A 22,373-nucleotide genomic window follows, 5' to 3' on the forward strand; every position below is an offset into this window, starting at 1 on the left:
CCCCACCCTAGAAGAATGATGCAGGTGTGTGTGTGTGTGTGTGTGTATGTGTGGGGTGGGTGGGTGGGGAGGAGGGGCACTGTTCTATCTAAGGTGAGCAGGAGTCTTGTCAGTGGGGGGCGCTGTTCCAGTATCCCATTTTCAATAGTGAGGGCTGTGCAGGACTCCACAGAACCTGCCTGCCTCTAACTATTGAGCCCACCCCCCACCCCCCCACCAAACTGCGGACTCCTGCTCAGTTTAGAGAGAACAGAGGTGAGGGGCACAAGGGAATAGTTTAACACTGTGCTGGCTCTCTGGGGCCAAATGGTATTACTACTTCTCTGTAGACCCTGAGGAAGGGGATCGGGTAGTGGATCTGTGGCTTCTCCATCAGCGTAGACATTTTAACCTCATGAACTGCCCTCTTCCCTCCCAACAACCAAGTAACACATATTTATTTAGACCCTGTGAGCCTGAAAAGAACAGAACAACACACAGCTCTCTTTCCACACCCGAGCTAGGCAAGATTTTCACGTTTAAGGAAACATACAGCACCATCATCTCTCCGTGTACAGGCAGGATGTGTGTGAGGAGCAGAGGCCTAGAGCCATGGAATGGAAAAACAAAAGCTTTAGCTCTTTGGATGTGTTTTATAGATAAATATAACACACAGCTGACATGGAGCCATATTTCAATTTTATGCCTGCATTAGAGGAATAGAAATATTTTTTTAAAATGTATACATTTATACAAATGATATAAAATGAGGCCTCCTGTAATACAATACATACAGGACCATTAAAAAATAAAAAAAAGAGCGTCTCGCAAGGGGTCTTTTAGCAAGCTGTTGTACAAGGTGGCCATTTTGCCACAGGCTGAGAGGCCCTTTTTACCTCAGTCCAACAGCACCAGCATCCTCTCTCCTCTTCAATCTGTTCAAAATTCTGCTGCACGATTAATATTTCGCCAAAGTCGCTATGCCCATATCAGCCCGTTTCCGTATACAGTTCAAGCTCCTCTTATTGACCTATAAGTGCATTCACTCTGCTGCCCCTCACTACCTCTCCACCCTCATCTCTCCCTACACTCCCTCCCTAGAACTCCGTTCACTAGGCAAATCTCTCCTAATTGTACCCTTCTCCTCCATTGCTAACTCCAGACTCCGTTCCTTTTATCTCGCCGCACCTTATGCCTGGAACAGACTTCCTGAGCTATTACGTCAAGCTCCATCTCTGGGCACCTTCAAATCCGGGCTAAAGGGGTACCTGTTTGATGTTGCTTTTGACTCCTAACTTCACTTGTTCATAACCTTTATCTTGTCTTCCTCTCTTCAATAATCCCCTTTTCCCTATGTGTCCTATCTGTCTGTCCTACCCTTATCCCTTATTGGTCCTGTCTGTCTGTCCTGATTTAGATTGTAAGCTCTTTTGAGCAGAGACTGTCTTTTCTTCATGTTCAATTGTGAAGCGCTGCGTACGACTGGTAGCGCTATAGAAATGATTTGTAGTAGTAGTAGAAGCCTGCCTTTGCAGATCAACAACGCGGCCACGCAGGCTTCTGTTTCTGTGAGTCTGACATCCTGCACGTATGTGCAGGACGTCAGACTCACAGAAACAGAAGCCTGCGTGGCCGCGTTGCTGATCTGCAAGGGCAGGCTTCTACCTGGAATGTTGCTAGTGGAATAGCAACATTAAGATTCCATGTAGAATCTCAAACAGTAGCAACAGAATCTCCAATAGTAGCAACATTCCATTTAGAATCATTCCTATGTGTCCTGTCTGTCCTACCCTTATCCCTATTTGTCCTGTCTGTCTGTCCTGATTTAGATTGTAAGCTCTTTTGAGCAGGGACTGTCTCTTCTTCATGTTCAATTGTGAAGCGCTGCATACGACTGGTAGCGCTATAGAAATGATTTGTAGAAGCAGTGATCTGGACATGTTCAATCATAGATCCGGGGATGCCAGACTGAAGGTGACACCAAATAAACAGAAGCAGGTGGACTCAACAACCTCAGTGACGCTTCCCAGCCACAACACTTTTCACACTGGGTTTGCAAAGAGCTTGAAAAACTGGATGCAAGAATATGAAAAATCCTCCAGGCTCATGGAGTAAGCTGTAAGAATCAGTATTTGTCGAGCCCGAGACTGTACATTTCAAGAACTGAAGGAGGAATAGACCTTATAGAAATAATAATAAGAAAGCCTTCTATAGTGTCCCACACTTATGGATGACAAAATGCCTTGAAATATACAAAATTAACTCTAAATTGATTGGGTACATTAATTTTACCATAAAAAAGTGACAACCCACACTGTCTACAGTTAAAGATAGACACTATCCCATTCCAACAATCACGAACTAATGAGGAACATTTCAGGGAGATTCGTTGTCACAACTCTCATTTTATAATAGCACCTAATCCTAGGAGTAGAAGTCTTAACTCTTTGGGTTATGGATTTAATCATAGCGCTGACAAAGACTCATAGGTAACATCATCCCTCTGTAGATGACTTGAAGCTTTACAGTCTCAGGCACTGATGCACAAAGGGCTCCATTAAATATGGCAGCCTTACGAGAAATTAATGAATTGCACTGTATACCATGGCTATACAATATAGACGTAATTATTTGCTGGGCACTGGGTTGATTCAATTGCTTCCGTTACATAGTACCTCCACTAATTATTTGTTGGACCGGATTTAAATAGACTTCCTTGGTGAAAGGCTCTATCTTCTCTCTCACCACCGAGGCATCTGGTCCTCCACAGCTTGACAGCCCATTACCCCTCCTTATGCTTCTGGGAGAAGGGGGTGCACCACATCACCCTATTAAGTTCCTAAGCAGAGGTCCTCAACATTCTGACTATTAAGCCCCCCCCATTCTGTGCCCTTTAAATGGGAGGAGGAAGAGTGGGCCCATATTGCACCATTAAACCCCCTCCCATCTTCCTGCATTCCCTTGTGACTTCAACCAGTTTGGCCCCACCACATCTCTGGCTATTTAGTTCCCTTGCAGGGGCATTTTTGAAAGAGAAGGGCGCCCATCTTCCGACACAAATCGGGAGATGGGCGTCCTCCTCTCAGGGTCACCCAAATCGGCATAATCAAAAGCCGATTTTGGGCGCCCTCAACTGCAGTCCGTCACGGGGACGACCAAAGTTCACGGGGGCGTGTCGGAGGTGTAGCAAAGGCGGGACTCGGGGCATGCTTAAGAGATGGGCGTCCTTGGCCGATAATGGAAAAAAGAAGGGCGTCCCTGACGAGCACTTGGTCGACTTTACTTGGTCCATTTTATTTCACGACCAAGCCTCAAAAAGGTGCCCGAACTGACCAGATGACCGCTGGAGGGAATTGGGGATGACCTCCCCTTACTCCCCCAGTGGTCACCAACCACTCCCACCCTAAAAAAAAAATTTGCCAGCATCTATGCCAGCCTCAAATGTCATACCCAGCTCCATGACAGCAGTATGCAGGTCCCTGGAGCAGTTTTAGTGGGTGCAGTGTACTTCAGGCAGGTGGACCCAGGCCCATCCCCCCCCCCCCCTACCTGTTACACTTGTGCTGGTAAATGTGAGCCCTTCAAAATCCACCCCAAACCCACTGTACCCACATCTAGGTACCCCCCTTCACCCCTTAAGGCTATGGTAGTGGTGTACAGTTGTGGTGTACTTAAGATTATAGCACTACAGATCGAGGTAATAGCACATACACTTATGCACAAGAGTGGCCCAATGAAAGAGGTGCTAAGCCACTTTGGCAAAAGAAATGATATTGTCTTAAAATGAGTGGTTGTTTCTCTCACTATAGAGTATCAGCATAAAAAAAAAGATATATAAATAATAAAAAAAGTATTTTTTCAGTCATTGCTGTTAGCCTCGGTCTATTATACTTCTGATGCAGGTATAAAGGCTCAATATGATCATGTCAACCATGATTTGTTGTAGATTTGTTGAAATACTACGAGGCCGCTATTAAGCAGTGAGTCAGCTGAAGGCTTTAAACAACTAAATTATACATTTAAAGTTACATGTACATTAAGGAGTGGTAAACAGATAATAAACTCACATTATAACTTTAAATAGATGTTATCTGCTATACCTGCTATTTGGTCACCAAAACTTACAGGTATAAGTTATATGGAGAGTTTACTTGCTTTGTATATAACTTTTTCCTTTGCCCCCCCAGCCCATCCCATCCCAAATCCCGGCCCTTTTATAACAGATAAACTCTAGCTCCTCAGCAACTTGAATAACCAGAATTTATGCATTCCACAGGGAAAGAAATTTTTAAAAACTTCTTAGGTGGTGAACAACCACTGCGAGCCACATAAGTGCATCTCAAAGGTTTTACAGGATCTTTTCGGTTTGGTATATTTAGATCACATTGAGACACATCTTTTGGTTTCCATTTGCACTTGTTCCCCTCAGGAAATGACAGCAAAAGAGCCAACTTTTCAAAATGATAGCGGGTGCTAAACCCTACAGAAATTATCCCTCCCTGGATACACTCAAGGAGTTTGCTCAATACTGGGGGCGCTCAAGCACCCACAACACCTACAGAGTTGTCTCCTGTGAATGAGAGTACAAGATAGAGGGGTCTTTTAACTACACACGCCCAATGCACGCCACAGTGGAGTTACCGTGTGGCTCTTGCAGTAATTTCATTTTTGGTGCATCCGATACCCGCGTCTGAAAAACATTTGCTATTTTCGGAAGGGCACAGGTCATTACAGCCCATATTCTTTACCGCTAGGTCAATGGCTGGCGGTAAGGTCTCAGACCCAAAATGGACGCCAGGCAATTTTGATTTTGCTGCACGTCCATTTTTGCCCCCCCCCAAAAGGCCTTTTTCACAGGTGCGCTGAAAAACGGATTAGTGCGCGCCCAAAACCTGCGCTTACACTACCGCAAGCCATTTTTCAGCGTGCCTTTGTAAAAGGAACCCAGAGTGTGCATGAATGAAAAGGAGAGACAGACAAGGCAGGCAGAGCATCTGTGAAAAGTGAAGCAGAACAGAGACAGACAGATGGAAGAAAGTGAAATAAATCAGCAGGTAAACGAGAAGAGTGAGCAAAAACACAGGGCAGTGTATGGAAAAAAGTGGAAGAGGGTGTCTGGGAGTGAGATGGAGGCATGAGAGAGAGTGTGTGAAAGTGAGGAGGAGGTGATGGCAGGGGAGAGAGCGTGTGGGAGTGAGGCAGTGGCAGGGGAGAGAACATGTGAGAGTGAGGAGGCGGTGGTGGCAGGGGAGACAGTGTGTGGGAGTGAGGATGTGGTGGCGGCAGGGGAGACAGCGTGTGGGAGTGAGGATGTGGTGGCGGCAGGGGAGAAAGCGTGTGGATGTGGTGGCGGCAGGGGAGAGAGCGTGTGGGAGTGAGGATGTGGTGGTGGCAGAGGAGAGAGCGTGTGGATGTGGTGGCGGCAGGGGAGACAGCGTGTGGGAGTGAGGATGTGGTGGTGGCAGAGGAGAGAGCGTGTGGGAGTCAGGAGGCGGTGGTGGCAGGGGAGAGTACGTGTGAGAGTGAGGATGCGGTGGTGGCAGGGGAGAGAACATGTGAGAGTGAGGAGGCGGTGGTGGCAGGGGAGAGAACATGTGAGAGTGAGGAGGCGGTGGTGGCAGGGGAGACAGCGTGTGGGAGTGAGGATGTGGAGGCGGCAGGGGAGACAGCGTGTGGGAGTGAGGATGTGGTGGTGGCAGAGGAGAGAGCGTGTGGGAGTCAGGAGGCGGTGGTGGCAGGGGAGAGTACGTGTGAGAGTGAGGATGCGGTGGTGGCAGGGGAGAGAACATGTGAGAGTGAGGAGGCGGTGGTGGCAGGGGAGACAGCGTGTGGGAGTGAGGATGTGGTGGCGGCAGGGGAGACAGCGTGTGGGAGTGAGGATGTGGTGGTGGCAGAGGAGAGAGCGTGTGGGAGTCAGGAGGCGGTGGTGGCAGGGGAGAGAACATGTGAGAGTGAGGAGGCGGTGGTGGCAGGGGAGACAGCGTGTGGGAGTGAGGATGTGGTGGCGGCAGGGGAGACAGCGTGTGGGAGTAAGGATGTGGTGGCGGCAGGGGAGAAAGCATGTGGATGTGGTGGCGGCAGGGGAGAGAGCGTGTGGGAGTGAGGATGTGGTGGTGGCAGAGGAGAGAGCGTGTGGGAGTCAGGAGGCGGTGGTGGCAGGGGACAGTACGTGTGAGAGTGAGGATGCGGTGGTGGCAGGGGAGAGAACATGTGAGAGTGAGGAGGCGGTGGTGGCAGGGGAGAGAACATGTGAGAGTGAGGAGGCGGTGGTGGCAGGGGAGACAGCGTGTGGGAGTGAGGATGTGGAGGCGGCAGGGGAGACAGCGTGTGGGAGTGAGGATGTGGAGGCGGCAGGGGAGACAGTGTGTGGGACTGAGGATGTGGTGGCGGCAGGGGAGACAGCGTGTGGGAGTGAGGATGTGGTGGCGGCAGGGGAGAAAGCGTGTGGATGTGGTGGCAGCAGGGGAGAGAGCGTGTGGGAGTGAGGATGTGGTGGTGGCAGAGGAGAGAGCGTGTGGGAGTCAGGAGGCGGTGGTGGCAGGGGAGAGAACATGTGAGAGTGAGGAGGTGGTGGTGGCAGGGGAGAGAACATGAGAGTGAGGCGGTGGTGGCAGGGGACAGAACGTGTGGGAGTGAGGGAGTGGCAGGGGAGAGTACGTGTGAGAGTGAGGATGCGGTGGTGGCAGGGGAGAGAGCGTGTCAGAATGAGGAGGCAGTTGCAGCAGGGGAGAGAACAGGTGAGAGTGAGGATGTGGTGGTGGCAGGGGAGAGAATGTGAGAGTGAGGCGGTGGTGGCAGAGGACATAGCATGTGACGAGGATGTGGCAGGGAAGAGTGCATGTGAGAGAATGCAGTGGCGGAAGGGAGAGAGCATGTGGGAGTGAGGATGTGGCAGGGGAGAGAGCATGTGAGAGTGAGGAGGCAGAGGAGAGAGTGGCGGCAGGGAAGAGAACATGTGAGAGTGAGGAGGAGGTGGTGGCAGGGGACAGAGCGTGTGGGAGTGAGGATGTGGCAGGGGAGAGTGTGAGAGTGAGCAGGCAGAGGCGGCAGGGGAGAGAGCATATGGGTGAGGAGGCAGAAGTATAGAAAGTGTGGGAATGAGGAGGAAGCAAGGTTGCCATCTAGCTTCATGTTTTTGGGAGAGGTTCAGCCAACTTGGTTTTGTCCCATTTTATTTAGGGATCTCTATTTCTGCCTTTTTTCTCTTAACAAAAATCAGAACTAGAACTCTATGCATTGTAAAGTTCTGGATTTATCTGAGATATTGGAACCAACTGGCAGATCTACAGGGAAGAGATGAGAATGTGGAGGGAGAGAGACAGGATTTAAAGCGGAGGGTAGGGAAAGGTTTAAGAAAAGGGGGTGGCAGGGGCAGGGGACAGAATGAGAGGGTTATATGCCTTGGTCTGGGGACAGCATTGTGGCTTGCCATAACTGGATGTCTAAAGTTCACTGATTTGGAATACTTTAGGTTGGCCAGAATTTATTGATCTGGAAAAACCAATGGAAGGACACAGAGCATTGTTTTGGCATAGCACAGACTGGGCAAAGCGTTAATGACTTGGCATAATGTGCATTGGGTGGAGAGCATCCACCAGTGCATTGATCTGGTGTATTATCAGTTGGGTGGTGAATATTGCCCTGGCATAAGGTGGGCTGGGCAGAGTGCATTGAGCTCATGTATCATGAGTTAGGCATGTGCGAGAAGGCAGCGTCTGACTGTTCTGCAGTAGCAGCTATGATTGGATATCGCAGAGCAGGAGCGTTATTACTGATGCTGCTGGGGGTGAGATGTAGGGAAAGACCTCAATCCCTACACACTCTCCAGTTCTCTTCCTTGGTCCAGTTCTTGACTGCAGCAGCTATGACATGGATTTGGTGAGAACTCTCCGATTCAGCTGGGCCTTGCCTCTAGCAGCAGTACAAGAAAGTTTGGGGGGGGTTTTTGCTTCCCCACTTCATCTTTGCAGTTTCTTCAGGGGCCCTTCACTCTGTTACTGGTAATGGTCGTCACTGTCAACAAGAGGTCCAGCTTCATACTCGTACTGCTGGTCCTCAAAGTCTGCTGGGAAGTTTGGCGGCTGCCCCTCCTCGTTGCTGGGTGTAAGTTCTGAGCGATTTCCCATGGTGCCATAGGATTGGTGCGCTGGAGAAGCCGCTGGGGTGAGGCTCAGCTCCGGTTCCTGCAGCACCGAGGCAACGAACATCTGTGGGAACAGCAGAAGTAAAGAATGAGAGCCTGAAGAGAGCCTGATCTGCTCTCTCTCTAGCCGGTGTAATTCAAACTACTAGGCCAAAGCATTTAAGCAAAAGAAAAAGTAAATGAAGATTCTAATAAACATTTTAAAAATGTACTTAAGTGAAAGTTATTGCCTAATATAGTCCTTTTTGAGTAAAAGTAAAACAACTTCAATGAATGCAACCACCGCACCTTGGTCACACATGCAAAACAGACAGATTCTCTCAATAAATATGAAACAAGGAACCACAGATCAGAAAGATACATGACAGCAAAAACCAAACCAGAAACCTCAAGTTCAGACTCTGCAAATGCAGCAATGCTAGAGAAATAGAAACTGAAATGAGGTAGGGGAGATGCACATTTCCTAATTAAAAAATATATACATACATAGTAACATAGTAGATGACGGCAGAAAAAGACCTGCACGGTCCATCCAGTCTGCCCAACAAGACAACTCATGTGTGCTACTTTTTGTGTATACCCTACTTTGATTTGTACCTGTGCTCTTCAGGGCACAGACCGTATAAGTCTGCCCAGCACTATCCCCGCCTCCCAACCACCGGCTCTGGCACAGACCGTATAAGTCTGCCCAGCACTATCCCCGCCTCCCAGCCACCAGCCCCGCCTCCCAACCACCGGCTCTGGCACAGACCGTATAAGTCTGCTCAGCACTATCCCCACCTCCCAACCACCAGCCCCTCCTCCCAACCACCGGCTCTGGCACAGACCGTATAAGTCTGCTCAGCACTATCCCCACCTCCCAACCACCAGCCCCGCCTCCCAACCACCGGCTCTGGCACAGACCGTATAAGTCTGCCCAGCACTATCCCCGCCTCCCAACCACCAGCCCCGCCTCCCAACCACCGGCTCTGGCACAGACCGTATAAGTCTGCCCAGCACTATCCCTGCCTCCCAACCTCCAGCCCCGCCTCCGGCACAGGCACAGACCATATAAGTCTGCCCAGCACTATCCCCACCTCTCAACCACCAGCCCCTCCTCTGAACCACCGGCTCTGGCACAGGCACAGACCGTATAAGTCTGCCCAGCACCAGCCCCACCTCCCAACCACCAGCCCCACCTCCCAACCACCAGCCCCGGCACAGACCGTATAAGTCTGCCCAGCACTATCCCCACCTCCCAACCACCAGCCCCGCCTCCCAACCACCGGCTCTGGCACAGACCGTATAAGTCTGCCCAGCACTATCCCTGCCACCCACCACAGACTCTGGCACAGACTGTATAAGTCTGCCCAGCACTATCCCCACCTCCCAACCACCAGCCCCGCCTCCCAACCACCGGCTCTGGCACAGACCGTACAAGTCTTTTCTCTACCTTTGTTGGCCGAACATTCCTTGATCCCAGTGTCTCTTTCCTGCTTTGCTCCGTTTTTTTTCCCCTAACTCTCTTCCCAGGGTCTCTTGTTCATTTGACATTTCTTCTCTCGCCATGCCCACCATTCATCTTCTCTCTGCATCCTTATCTACCCTGTCCAATCTCTCCCCTCTGTGTCTTTGTCCTTATTCTTCCCCAATGTTCAGCATCAGCCCTCTAAGTGTCCTTCTCCTTTACATTCCCACCGGGTCCTGTCCAGCATCTCTCCCCTCAGTATCCCTTTCCTTCCCCCTATATATAGCACAAACTCTGTGTCCCTATTTATTTATTTATTTATTTGTAGCATTTGTATCCCACATTTTCCCACCTATTTGCAGGCTCAATATGGCTTACATTGTTCCGTATTGGTGATCACCAATTCCGAAAAAAAAAAAATACATAGTTAAGATGGAGGTGACAGAGTTGGATTAGATAATTCAGGTGAAGAAAGTTCATTTTCGTAATAAGAAATAAAAGGTATGGGATTAAACTTCAATCGTGATAGATTAGTTTGAACAATCAGAAAATAAAGGGTTTACGTTTTGTGTAGTTCTGGTGTAAATTTTATTACTGGTATTTAGGATGGATCATTGTGGTACACCTTTTTGATTAGGTTGGTTTTCAGTAGTTTTCGGAAATTATTTGTGTGGTGTGTTGTTTTTATGGATTTTGGTAATTCGTTCCATATTTGCGTGCTTATATAGGAGAAACTGGAAGCGTATGTTAATTTATATTTTAGGCCTTTGCAGCTGGGGTAGTGGAGATTCAGGAACGTACGTGATAATCCCCTCCTTATCCAGAATTACCCCTTTATGTCCCTTCCCGTATCCTGCTTGCCTCTGGCACTCAGTACCCACTGGTCTTTATGTTCACTGGGAATTTTCAGTGAACTATAAGATTATTTTATTTTACTTTTTATCATGCAGCCACATTTGTCCAAATGTCTGTTTCCTGTTACTGCTGATTATTTTCTGGTGCTCTACACCTGTATGATGTATCTTTGAGGAAGTGTGGTCTAACAAACATGTAAACCAATCAATATAATAATAAAGGTGATACAGAAGTCCAAATTATTAGCAGCATGAAGTAACACCATAAAGAAAATTAGGCGTCTAGTTTCCTTTACAGAATATAACGTGTGTAAGGCGCAAGCACTAACAGTGATGTGAAAAGGAATTTACCTGCTCCTGATTTCCCCTATTACTGCATATACCACATCACACTGAGGGGTCCATTCACTGAGTCCGCCCAATGTCCGTCAATTCCGAGTTACCGCCCAGCTACTGCGTCCCCTACACGCATCAGAAAATATTTTTATTTTCTGGTGTGCGGGTGGTAATTGGCATTTGAACACGCATTGACCATTTCCGGCCAGTTAACGCACGAGACCTTACCACAGGCGGTAAGATCTCAGACCCAAAATGGACACGCACCAATTTTCTTTTGGCCACACATCCATTTTCAGCCCCCCCCAATAAAAGGCATTTTTTATAGGTGCACTGAAAAATGATCCTGTGCACGGCCAAAACACGCGCCTACACTACCGCAGGCCATTTTTCAGCGCACCTTTGTAAAATGACCCTCCAATGGTTTCTGATCTTTGAACAAGATGCAATATTAGACAAAGGGAACCCGAGTAAGGGGGAGGCTTCTACGTGGAATGTTGCTAGTGGAATAGCAACATTCCATGTAGAATCTCAAATAGGGAAAGGGAAATGGGACTTGATATACCACCTTTCTGAGGGTTTTTGCAACTACTGTACATTCAAAGCGGTTTACATATATTCAGGTACTTGTTTGTACCAGGGGCAATGGAGGGTTAAGTGACTTGCCCAGAGTCACAAGGAACTGCAGTGGGAATTGAACCCAGTTCCCCAGAATCAGAGTCCGCTGCACTAACCACGAGGCTACTCCTCCACTAGTAACATTCCATGTAGAAGCCTGCCCTTGCAGATCACCAATGCAGCCATGCAGGCTTCTGTTTCTGTGAGTCTGACGTCCTGCAGAAACAGAAGCCTGCGCAGCCACGTTGCTGATCTGCAAGGGCAGGCTTCTACATGGAATGTTGCTAGTGAAATAGCAACATTCCATCTAGAATCTGCAATAGTAGCAACAGAATCTCAATAGTAGCAACATTCCATCTAGAATCTCAACTAGGGAAAGGGAAATGGGACTTGACATACTGCCTTTCTGAGGTTTTTGCAACTACATTCAAAGCGGTATACATATACTCAGGTGCTTATTTTGTACCAGGGGCAATGGAGGGTTAAGTGACTTGCCCAGAGTCACAAGGAGCTGCAGTGGGAATCAAACTCAGTTCCCCAGGATCAAAGTCCACTGCACTAACCACTAGGCTACTCCTCCACTCCAACACATTTGGCTAGATTGGCACCTGAAAATTCCGAGCAGCAAAAAAAATACGCCTATGTATATTCTGTAAAGTACACCTACATTTTATAGAATAAAATTCTACACAATATATAGAATAATGCCAAGAACCTCCACACGACCAAATCTATTCGTGGCCATTTACGCCATGTCAGGAGCAGACAGTATCCTGTCAGTGGTCCACTGCATATGGAGAAAGTTAATCAGCTAGCTGAAAGTCTTGGACTAACTGAATTCAAAGCCACTGTTGGATGGCTGGAAAGATGGAAGGAGAGGAACATAAAATTCAAGAAACAGCATGGTGAGAAACAAGACGCTGATGACTTTGGTGCTGAAAATTGGGTTGTTTCAGTTCTTCCTACCATCTTGAACGAGTTTCCACCTCATGACATTTTCAATGCTGACGAAAACGGTTTCTACTGGTGAGCGATTCCTGATGGAACACTTGCATTCTAAACATGCCGAAACTACTAGAGGTAAATCTATCCCTAGAATCAGGTGTGGTACCAGAAGACTGGATGGTAGCCAATGTTACGCCAATTTTTAAAAAAGGTTCCAGAGGAGATCTGGGAAATTATAGACCGGTGAGTCGGTACCGGGCAAAATGGTAGAGGCTATTATTAAGAATAAAATTACAGAGCACATACAAAAATATGGGCTGATGAGACAAAGTCAGCATGGATTTAGTGAAGGGAAGTCTTGCCTCACCAATCTACTACATTTTTTTGAGGGGCTGAACAAACATGTGGACAATGGGGAGCTAGTGGATATTGTGTATCTGGATTTTCAGAAGGCGTTTGACAAAGTGCCTCATGAAAGACTCTAGAGGAAACTGGAGAGTCATGGGATCGGAGGTAGGGTATTACTATGGATTAAGAGCTGGTTGAAAGATAGGAAGCAGAGAGTAGGGTTAAATGGTCAGTATTCTCAATGGAGAAGGGTAGTTAGTGGGGTTCCTCAGGGGTCTGTGCTGGGACCGCTGCTTTTTAACATATTTATAAATGACCTAGAGATGGGAGTAACTAGTGAGGTAATTAAATTGGCAGATGACAAAAAGTTATTCAGGGTCGTCAAGTTGCAGGAGGAGTGTGAAAGATTACAAGAAGACCTCATGAGAGTGGGGGATGGGGCGTCCAAATGGCAGATGAAGTTCAATGTTGACAAGTGCAAAGTGATGCATGTGGGTAAGAGGAAACTGAATTACAGCTATGTCATGCAAGGTTCCGCGTTAGGAGTCACAGAACTAGAAAGGGATCTGGGAGTCATCGTTGATAAGACGTTGAAAACTTGTGCTCAGTGTGCTGCGGCAGCTAAGAAAGCGCACAGAATGTTGAGTATTATTAGGAAAAGGATGGAAAACAAACACGAGGACGTTATAATGCCATTGTATCGCTCCATGGTGCGACCCGCACCTCGAATATTGTGTCCAATTCTGGTCGCCGCATCTCAAAATAAATATAAAGGAATTGGAGAAGGTACAGAGAAGGGCAACGAAAATGATAAAAGGGATGGAACAACTTCCCTATGAAGAAAGGCTAAGAAGATTAAGGCTCTTCAGCTTGGAGAAAAGGCGGCTGAGAGGTGATATGATAGAAGTCTACAAGATAATGAGCGGAGTAGAACGGACAGATGTGAAACGTTTGTTTACACTTTCAAACAATAATAGAACCAGGGGACACAAGATGAAGCTAGAATATGGTAGATTTAAAACAAATAGGAGAAAGTTTTTGTTTACTCAGTGTGTAGTTGGACTCTGGAACTTGTTGCCAGATAATGTAGTGACAGCAGCTGGCCTTACGGAGTTTAAGGGGGGTTTGGACAGATTCCTGAAGGAAAAGTCCATTGAACATTATTAAAAAGAAAAAAAAGGGAAAAATTATTATTATTATTTTTATTTGGGGGGGGGGGGGGGGGGTTGCTGGGTTCATGAAGCCTGGATTGGCAGCTGTCGGAGACAGGATGCTGGGGTTGATGGGTCCTTGGTCTTTTCCCAGTATGGCGTTGCTTATGTGCTTATGAAGGACCGACTGACGATCCTCCTTTGCTGCAATATGGATGGGAGTGAGAAGTTGGAACCCCTCGTCATTGGAAAGAGCAAACTGCCCCGTTGCTTCAAGAACGTTAAGCAACTTCCTGTGTCATACGAGGCTAACGCAAATTCATGGATGACTGGGGAAATTTGGAAGCAGTGGCTAAAGAAGTTAGACACTAGAATTCGGGCACAAAAGCGTCAGATTTTGTTGCTTTGTGATAATTGTGCTGCACACAGGGATGATGTCAGGCTGTCTAACGTCAAGCTGATCTTCCTGCCACCAAACACCACCTCTATGATCCAACCTATGGATCAGGGCATAATAGCCAATTTCAAAGAACATTATCGGGCTCTTGTGCTACGTCATCTGATGAGTGTTATGGATGACCAGACTGGCAAGGATAAACGTGCTGTTGAACTGGCTCGTAATCTATCACTGTTGGATTCCCTACATATGCAGAAAAAAGCCTGGAATCATGTTACACAGGCAACCATTGTGAACTGCTACAAGCGGGCAAGTTTTGTTAAGGATGTGGAGAGGGACGAAACAGATGCAACTGCTGCAAAGATAAACAGGCTATTGACATCTCAGCCGGTGTTACTGAAGAGGAGTTTCATCACTAGGTAGCTGTTGATTACAATCTACAGACAGCTGATGACAGCACCGATGTTGAGATATGCGCCTACACGCAGGCAATGGCTGATGATGAAACAGATGATGAAATGAGCAGCGAGGCACATGCTGACGAAATTCAACAACCTCCTGTCACTTTTGCAAGAGCGCTGGAGAGTCTCAACACCGTGCGGGCCTATCTGGAGGCCACTGGATGTCAGTTTTTACCGTCTGGCAGATGTAGTCTATGGACCTCACAGATACAAGAGCGTACAGAGGACTATGACTGATTACTTCAAGTAAGCCTGTCAGTTAACGGAGACTGTATAACGTCAGTTAACGGAGACTGTATACTGTACGTATAATAAACAGTACTGTACATATGTTTATCAGATGTCAAGCTTCTTTGGGTCACAACGGTTAAGTGCATGCTCCGGTTAACTGCATCTATTTCTTTGGTCCCAGACCCTTGCACTTAAGCGGATTGCACTATACTTTGCAACTGTTTAAGCTTTTATTATGAGCTTTGAAAACACATTAGTCCAATCTTTATTAGGAAACTCCCTTAGCAAATGCTTTGGGCCATATGCCTTATTTTGTCGCAAAAATTTAACTGCAACTTTATCTTCCTCGCCATTTTGCTAAAACGAATCTTAATGGTGACTACCTGAATGATGTCACTATGAATACAGGAATCATCCAGTTTCCGCAACTTCTTCCAGTAACACCTGTCAATAATAGTAATCATTTTTTTAATGGTACATTTGTTTTTGGGTTATTTGGAAAAATGTTGTGGGTCCTGTTTTTTCCAGACATGGTGTAGAAGTATTCTAGAAGTTTCATTTGGGCAAGAAAAACTGGAATTGACTTTACAGAGGACCAATGGTGCTACTTCTGGACCCGTAGGGTTCGGTGTTGTGATTCAGCGTCATTGCGACAATCTCTTTATTGGCTGGCGAGGAGAATGCTATGGATACCTGTTGATCGTGTCGTTCAGCTAAAGGAACACTGATCACATGGTTTTTGAACGCCATGTGGTACAAGCATTTTGGAAACAGGTGTGAAGCTTTATATAACAAGTTATGGGTGTACCACTGCCTTTGCCAATGGAGGGGTTTTGATGGATGATGAGTACCAACCATTGTCCTTGCTTACGGTGATAGAACTACAATCTATTCTGAAAGCTTGGAAACATCTGTCACATTTAAACTTTCACTTTTGGTGGACCACAGTGTGCAAAATCTCTAAATATCAGGCAAATATAATGGAATTTGCTACATCTGTTACATTTGGTGGGCCTGTTACATAAATAATGATCATTTTTGTTTGTGGATGCCTATCATTGGATGGTTATTTCTCCAGGGTGGTTGGGACCGGTGTGAGGGATTGTGCTTTTGTTCATGATGTATGCTTGTCCATCTTTATCACTGTTATGTTGTATTACAGTGTAGTAAATTTAAAACAAGCATAGAATGTTTGTACGTTTGGGAAGCTTGCCAGGTGCCTTTGGCCTGGATTGGCCGCTGTCGTGGACAGGATGCTGGCATTACTTATGTACTTATGTCCTCTACTTGGCTCACTTTTATTACATAGAGCAGTGATTTAACCGATTGTGATGTCATAGTGGCTCATTCCACCAATAAGAGCCAACCTCATTAGTTATGTTACAATGGCTTGATTGTATAGAATGTTTGTACGTTTGGGAAGCTCGCCAGGTGCCCTTGGCCAGGATTGGCCGCTGTCGTGGATAGGATGCTGGGCTTGATGGACCTTTGGTCTTTTCCCAGTGTGGCATTACTTATGCACTTATGGTTATATGTCACGTACTTATTGTATTTGAATGCATAAAGAAAAATCATTTTTTTTTAACTAAACAAAAAAAAAAAGGTATATTAGAAGTCATGCGTTCTAGAAGTAGTCTAGAAGTATTCTAGAACTTACATGCTCTGCCCAGACTCCGTCCACTTACAAAGATAGATGCATAGCTACAGATTAGTGTGTAACTGAAACAGAAGCGGAGCCAGGTTGAAGGCACGGGGGGAGCGAGAGCGCCGGCGGAAGTCCATTTAGGGAAGCGGCCGCTCCCCTGGCACCCCCCTAGCTACGCCACTGAACTGAACTATTATCGCTGATGTGTGTACGTGTCACCATAAGTGTATAAATGATTGCAATACAAGCGTTTCCGTGTGTTCCTGCCTCCTCCTAGAATTATCCCGTAAATGTCCCACTGGCAGTGATGGTCACTGCTCTACCACCTGATGCTGCTCTGATAGCTCCAAAATGCTTTGCGGCTTTGCTGTAACCAGCTGCTGCTCTGGTAAACGAAGCCTTACGTTTGAATTGGGTGTTGATGAAATACTGCTTCTCTCGGTATCCGGAAAGACCACTTCGGACTGTTCTGACATCTGTGAGGGAAGAGAAACAGAAAAAAGATGGGAGCCAAGGGCAGGCAGAAAAGAGTCAGGGAAAGGTGAGACCCCAGGGTTAGCAGAGAAAAGCAGGGAGAGTCTCATCTTTATTGTAAAAATATATGGATGAGGTGGAGGAACGTTATAGAAACAAGACAGAGAAGTGGAATTGAGAACTAAACCTAACCCGAGAGTCACCAGAAAATTCTGGGGCAGCCACTATCGCAAAGATGGCTTAAGATTTGTGTGCGGGGGGCAGTGTGATTATTATACATACATTTAAAAGGCTGTAACGTGGCTTCCATGCAGATGTTAGAACTGATCCGTGATACATAAGGGGAAACCAGTTTCACACTGTGGCTGTTATGACTGGAATATTTTACAGCTGTCTCTACTGGATGCACACTCCTTTCAAACATTACAAAAATAAATTATAGCTATTATGAGCTGCCCATAAAATGACAGAGAATGAGGACATTTAAAGGGCTTATGTGACAGGAACAAAAAGCAATCGTTTTATGCCTATGTTGTAAAGGAAATCCAAACCAGTCTGAACAATTTATATTTTCAACAATATCTAGGTAACATATACTCAGTGTACCTGAATGTAACTCACCTTGAGCTACTACTGAAAAGATGTGAGCAAAATGTAAATAAATAGATTTTAAAATATATAATTTTTAATGGACCATCATACATGAAGCTATTTCAAGAAAAGCTGAACATGCATCAGAATGTAATCATCGGTCCACTAATTATTTTCACATCCGTGTCCAATAATTTGTCCCAAAAATGTTATTCAGGTCTTTACAAAAACGACTTCCAATACATCTCCGTATGCAATGTATTGATGGTGGTGGGTGACAGAAATTATCAGCTGGCATATTGTGAATGTCCTACTCTGGACCCAGAGGGGCTGAAAGAGGAAGTGGAATGGCTTCCCCTTCTTTGACTGGATGACATCTTCATACATCGCTCAGCTCACATTGTTTGATTAGACTATTTAGATCAAACTTCATATATTTTCTTAGGCACCATTTTGAGTGGGTTAAATCATATGAAGACCAATGATTTCGACTGCTATTATGTCCTGCTATAAATAAAGGAGAAGCCCTGACTTCTCGAAACGTGATCTTTAAAGTGCTTCTCTGTAAAGCGGACACTTTTTAAGACTTTTTGATATTATGGCACATGAAATTTTGATACATTGAATACATGTTTATTTATGGAGATATATTGGAAGAAGTTTTTGTAAAGACTTGAACACAATGTGTTAAATAAACAAATTGTTACAGTTAAGATTTACTCCCGCTACTGACTTAATTGGTGACACGTATCACCAATTAACCTACAATGTAGTAAATTTAAAACAAAGAGAAAATGTTTCTTCACTCAACATGTAATTAAGCTCTGGAATTCGTTCCCAGAGAATGTGGTAAAGGTGGTTAGCTTAGTGGAGTTTAAAAAAGGTTTGGACAGCTTCCTAAAGGAAAAGTCCATAGACCATTATTAAATGGACTCAGGGGAAATGCACTATTTCTGGGATAAGCAGTATAAGCTTGATGGACCTTTGGTCTGTCCCAGTATGGCAATACTTATGTACTTATCAATCATTGCTCTTAGATAACTGACACTAATTTACAGTTATGTGCATGAGTTCTGACCCTTGTCAATAAAGTTCACATGTTAATTGTGTAGCTTGTCACTGCAAAGGGGGTGTTGACATGGGAGGAGCACATGTGGGTCATGGATGCTGCGACTATTTTACCGTGCACTTTCGAGAATACTATCTGTTGAGGGTGCAAGGTGCCACATTTAGACACCCATTTACACCTGCCACGGACACAGCCTATAAATTTAGGCGCATTTCTGACGATTTACGTTAGTCATCCTATAATGCATTTGACACACAAATCTGCAATTCTAGAATACCAGCTTAGTGCTTAGGGTTTGGACACCTGACATTTACTGACCTTATGCTTCTACACAAAATTGTATATAATACGTACACATATCACAACTCCATCCCTGCTGCACCTCCAGGATATGTACGAATAGAGCATAATCTTCCCAGACCCCTACTTTACTGGTGTGTACACTCTGCACTAAGTTATACTAGCCATTTCCTACATCTGAAAATAAAATTATCCTAGAAAGACTGAGGGGGAAGTTATCAACGTATGCTACTGTTAAACCCAGTTATTAGCAACTAGGTCACTTTGTATAAATAGGGACCTGTGCTAAAATAGCATGAGTAGTAGTAAAATATGTCTTCACAGAGGCTCATGTTGATAACTTCCTCCCTTCAGTCTCTGGTAACCAGAGCTGAGACTGTGAAGTCATAATGCCTTATTCCACCAATAAGAGCCAACCTCATCAGTGATGTCACAATGGCTTGATTGTCCTATTCTTGGCTCACTTCTATTACATATAGCAGTGATTTTGGTTTCTAGTGACATTTCCTTTTCTTTAATTAAGGGAGGAAGTTATCAATGTGGGCTTCCGTGAAGATGTTATTAATAACTCGGTCTCATTGCTTATAATGCAGCACAAGTAGTAGTAAAATATCATGTCTTAACAGTAGCCCATATTGATAACTTCCACCCCTTAGTGTGAAGAGTTCAGTCTGGTACCCAGAGCTGATAGTGATGTCATAATGCCTCATTCCACCAATGCCTAAGAGCCAACCTCATCAGTGATGTCACAATGGCTCAACTGTCCTATACTTGGCCCACTTCCCCCCTTAGTGTGAAGAGTTTCAGTCTCTGGTATCCTGAGCTGAGATTGTGATGTCATAATGCCTCATTCCACCAATGCCTAAGAGCCAACCTCATCAGTGATGTCACAATGGCTCGATTGTCCTATACTTGGCCCACTTCCCCCCTTAGTGTGAAGAGTTTCAGTCTCTGGTATCCAGAGCTGAGATTGTGATGTCATAATGCCTCATTCCACCAATGCCTAAGAGCCAACTTCATCAGTGATGTCACAATGGCTTGATTGCCCTAGACTGGGCTCACTTTTATTACACAGCCAAAACCACAAAACAGTTAGAAACCTCTACGTGTAGACTAAAATCCAAAGCAAGAGTAGAGAATGCCAGAAAGCAGAACCAGCCAACGGGATCAAGTCAAAGCACCAGTAACTGGACCCGACGTGTGTTTCGGTGGTAAAACCACCTGCTTCAGGCATCCTCTACTCTCACTTTTATACAGCAGTGATTTTGATTTCTGAGACATTTCTTCTTTCTTTCATTAACAGGAGAAGTTATCAATATGGACTACTGATAATGTGCTATTTTACAGTTAACTTCAATTATTAGTAACTACGTATTTGCATAAAATGGGACTTGGGCTACATTAACATGAATTAGAGGTAAAAATAGCACAACTTAACAATAACTCATATTGATAACGTCCGCTCTTAATGATTTTTAATTGTTGACATGAGGAAAGCATCCTATTGCAAACTGAAAGATGACTCTGATTTAAAAAACCCCACATCAAAGTTCTGCTAAATATATTTTAGATTACAATTCATAGAGGTATGTCCGTGAGGGTTAATACATGCATAATGTTGTTTGCAGAATGACGGTGTGCAGGTTGCCAGTAAGATACCAAAGATAAAATGTCTGCATATCTCCATTGCGTATCATGTGTATTTTTATACTGATGAATATGAATGAACTGGTATGATATCTCTGATACAATGTCTGAAAGGTATTAATCCGCAAAAGAACCTTTTCCGGAGAGGGGAGGGCGGTAGAATGAGAGGACATGAAATGAGATTGAAGGGGGGCAGACTCAAGAAAAATGTCAGGAAGTATTTCTTCACGGAGAGAGTGGTGGATGTTTGGAATGCCCTCCCGCGGGAGGTGGTGGAGAGGAAAACGGTAACGGAATTCAAACATGCGTGGGATAAACATAAAGGAATCCTGTTCAGAAGGAATGGATCCTCAGGAGCTTAGCCGAGATTGGGTGGCAGAGCCAGTGGTGGGAGGCGGGGCTGGTGGTTGGGAGGCGGGGATAGTGCTAGGCAGACTTATACGGTCTGTGCCAGAGCTGGTGGTGGGAGGCGGGGCTGGTGGTTGGGAGGAGGGGATAGTGCTGGGCAGACTTATATAGTCTGTGCCAGAGCCGGTGGTGGGAGGCGGGGCTGGTGGTTGGGAGGCGGGGATAGTGCTGGGCAGACTTATACTGTCTGTGCCCTGAAAAAGACAGGTACAAATCAAGGTAAGGTATACACATAAAATGGCACATGTGAGTTTATCTTGTTGGGCAGACTGGATGGACCGTGCAGGTCTTTTTCTGCCGTCATCTACTATGTTACTATGTCTGCATATATGCATTGTGCATTTTTATACTGTTGAATACAGAAGAACTGATATAATATGTCAGCACAGCATCAGGCGAGTTCCCACCAGACAGTTCCCCCTGGGATAATTCCCACTTGAGGGGACAATTCCCACTCTCCCTAGCCTGTAGCTTCTTTCTTCCATCGGGTCCCATAAGCCCTAGTTGGTGCTTTGTTTTTACGGTGTCTGAAACAAGAAGGTTAGAGCAGCAGACGGACGTACACAGAGGACGTATAGTAATGGAATAAGTTTTCATAGGTAGAGTAGTAATTTGTTATAAATCGGAATCAGTGTATCATTTTGAGGGGCTGAATTAGGTTGAAACCTAGTTTGGGGTATGGGGGGGGCACTGCATGTTGTATTTATCTATTAATTTATTTACTCGTATTTTCGGACTATAAGACGCACCTAGGTTTTAGAGGAGGAAAACAGGAAAAACAATTTTGAAGCAAAAAGTGTGGCGGAGATCTGCTGGAGGACCACGTTGTGCAACACTCTTGTATGGGGACAAAGTTTTGCACAACCTGTGTGGCTCTGCAGTGGAATTTGTCCTCCCCTCCCCTCCATGTCCAGCAATTCTCCTCCCCTCTCCATGTCCAGCGATTCGTTCAAATCCCTGCCCACCTGCCTGCCTATCCTCCCTCAGCTCCCGACTTTCCATTTGTGCAACCGTGCTCCCTTCCTTGAAATCTTTAGTTTACATACCTGAAGTTGCGGTGAACCAGCAGTAAGTAAAAGCAGCAGGCAGGCAGGCTCGCCACCTCGTCGCTTCCCTTCCCTCTCAGCGCGTCCCGCCCTTGTGGAAAGGAAGTTACATCAGAGGAAGGCGGGACGCGCTGAGAGGGAAGGGAAGCGATGAGAAGGCGAGTCTGCCTGCTGCTTTTACTGCTGGTTCGCCACGACTTTGGGTAAATTAAAGATTTCAAAACAGGGAATACAGGTGCACGAACGGAAGGGAGTGGGCAGGTGAGCCGGACCTCACAAAAAA

The 22,373-nt window shown here is 45.8% G+C and overlaps 1 protein-coding gene across 4 annotated transcripts in view; it reads right to left on the reverse strand.

Moving 5' to 3' along the window:
• Positions 1–6,900: 6,900 nt before the first annotated feature.
• The window catches only part of TMEM63C (transmembrane protein 63C), a 169,591-nt gene continuing 154,118 nt past the window's right edge, over positions 6,901–22,373 (reverse strand). For 2 of the 4 annotated variants that reach the window (XM_030214812.1, XM_030214811.1), the window contains 2 exons: positions 16,960–17,031; positions 6,901–8,186 (listed from right to left, as the gene is read on the reverse strand). In XM_030214812.1, the coding sequence (XP_030070672.1) occupies positions 7,974–8,186; positions 16,960–17,031 (285 nt within the window). In that variant the 3' untranslated portion in view covers positions 6,901–7,973. The remainder of the gene's footprint in view (positions 8,187–16,959; positions 17,032–22,373) is intronic. The other 2 variants (XM_030214815.1, XM_030214813.1) reach the window with 1 other exon arrangement.

This window comes from Microcaecilia unicolor, chromosome 9, assembly GCF_901765095.1.
Source record: "Microcaecilia unicolor chromosome 9, aMicUni1.1, whole genome shotgun sequence".
NCBI lineage: Eukaryota > Metazoa > Chordata > Amphibia > Gymnophiona > Siphonopidae > Microcaecilia > Microcaecilia unicolor.